Genomic DNA, 2,500 nt, shown 5'->3' with positions numbered 1-2,500 from the left:
GATTATTCTGTCTAACTCCCCTTCTCTCACTTTTTACCTTTCCTCGAAGTCGTTATCTATGTCAGTTTTTGAAATGAAAATGGTCTTTGTGGCGCTTCCGCCTGAGGTAAACATAAGTGTTTTGCTAAACAGTGCCTATCTACTTAACACGTGTTTGGGAGTAGCGTTGCAAAGCCTTATGCAACTCTGAACTGAATAAATATTTTTTTCGTTTAAGGGATTTTTATAAAAGTCTACATAAGTAACATCAATCTCCTTTCACTGGCATACGGGATCTTTTTATTCTGATTGGTGAACTTCTGAAGTTTAAATGATGAGAAATATGTATAGTATGTATAACCTCCCATAAAACAGGTACGATAAGTAATTCAGTGCACATAATGATGGCTTTAAAAAGTACATTAAAAATATTCATAATTCTTTTCTTCAGTGAAATTTTATCGCTAACCCTGCTAGCTTTGCTGCTGCGCTCTGCCTCGCCGGTGGTCTTGTCCGATTCCTTCGGTCGTGGCTTCAGTTTCACCTTCACCTTGACTCCATCCCCGTCTTTCTGGGAGTCCTCAACCCACATCTTGCTTCTGAAACGAAATGAGTAATAAAGATAAATCTAATAACTTGTGTATTGATTTACATGAATGCACTGCAGAAATTGGCTGAAAGGAATGTACATACCGTACACTTCCAATGCAATACAGTCGGGTCATATTTGCTGCATCTGGCAACTCTAGTTTTCCAGTTGTAGAAAAGTAGCTACGTTGGTTCTATAAATGGACAACGTATTTGCACTAACAGTTGTCCCGTTATTACATTTTCTTTATATATCTTTTGGATATGGAGTAGTTATTATCAGTAAACTTTAGTATATTGATGTAATCTTTAAGTGACCCTATACTTTCACTTCGCGTTCGTTAGAGCGAATCGAACGCATGTGTGTGCAACTACAGTAGAACTCGAGTAGAATTTATGAAATAAGAATTAATTCCAACTGTTAATCATTACGGAAATCTGAATATTAATTCAAAGGCAGCGGATAGCTTCAAATAACAAAGATGCGTGTGGTATTTTGCTTGATATCGCGAATGTATGCATATATTGTATATATGAACTTGTTGAAATGAATGAGAAATAAACACAACAGTACAAAGATACATGTGTGTGTATATATGTATATATATATATATATATATATATATATATATATATATATATATATATATATATATATATATATATATACATATATATATACATATATATGTATGTATGTATGTATATATATATAAACATATATATATGTATGTATATATATAAATATATATATATATAGATAGATAGATAGATAGATAGATATAAGTATATGTATGTATGAATAAATATATATGAATATATATATATATATATATATATATATATATATATATAAAGATATATATGCATATCTATCTATCTATCTATCTATCTATCTATCTATCTATATATATATATATATATATATATATATATATATATATATATATATATATATATATATATATATATATAAGTGTGTGTGTGTGTGTGTGTACATATATGTATGTATATATATATACATATATATATGTACATATATGTATTTATATATATATATATATGTACATATATGTATATAATATATTAATATATATATATATATATATATATATATATATATATATATATATATATATATATATATATATATATATATATATATATATACATATATATGTATATATATATGTATATATATATATATATATATATATATATATATATATATGTATATATATATGTGTGTGTGTGTGTAGAGAAGGGTAGAATCAAAACAGAATATGTTATCGTGAGTGAGAACATCGTAATACGGTTTGAGAGGACAACGAGAAAATATAAAACTAAGTTAACACTGACGATTATGATGATCCTTGAGAATATTTCATAATGGCCATTATTTTTTAACATAATAGAATACAATGTTTGTTTTCCAATTTTGATTTGTATATTAGGTCCAACTGGTAAATTACCCTCCCAATTCAAAATATAAACATAGTAAGTTAACTACAACCGTATACAATACAAAACCAGTGCGTGGCGTGCGTAGAAACCTGAAGGGATCATGACTTTCATTGCGCTTCACTTCATTATAAAATAGCAAAATGCAAAAACTATGCATGAGTGGAAAGGATGCGTTCTTCTTCCTCATAACAAAAGTTGAATAGGTACACACACATATTCTTTATAAAATCTAAATCGTATCTGTATTATAATTTTCTTGGCAAATATGTTATACAATGTGCTATCATCGCTACCTGCATTTTTAATCCAATACATGCGCTTGTTTTCTTTTTTTCTTTATGTGAGACCAAATTTAAATTTGAACGACAAATTGTAAGTCTGCTACAAAGGAAACTTATTCATCTACCACACAAAGAAAAAAAATCTAAATCGTATTGATAATATTCTCTCTTAACAAATTAATTAAATT

General features: G+C 27.7%; 1 protein-coding gene across 1 annotated transcript in view; it reads right to left on the bottom strand.

Moving 5' to 3' along the window:
• LOC122261137 (uncharacterized) overlaps window positions 1-2,500 on the bottom strand; it is a 39,397-nt gene that overhangs the window by 26,363 nt on the left and 10,534 nt on the right. The window contains exon 2 of the mRNA XM_043028661.2: window positions 449-578. Coding sequence (XP_042884595.2) covers window positions 449-571 — 123 coding nt within the window. The 5' untranslated portion in view covers window positions 572-578. The remainder of the gene's footprint in view (window positions 1-448; window positions 579-2,500) is intronic.

Source organism: Penaeus japonicus, unplaced genomic scaffold (assembly GCF_977035675.1).
Source record: "Penaeus japonicus unplaced genomic scaffold, GWHDUDI00000001_assembly GWHDUDI00000015, whole genome shotgun sequence".
NCBI lineage: Eukaryota > Metazoa > Arthropoda > Malacostraca > Decapoda > Penaeidae > Penaeus > Penaeus japonicus.
This window is presented reverse-complemented; position numbering and strand designations above follow the sequence as displayed.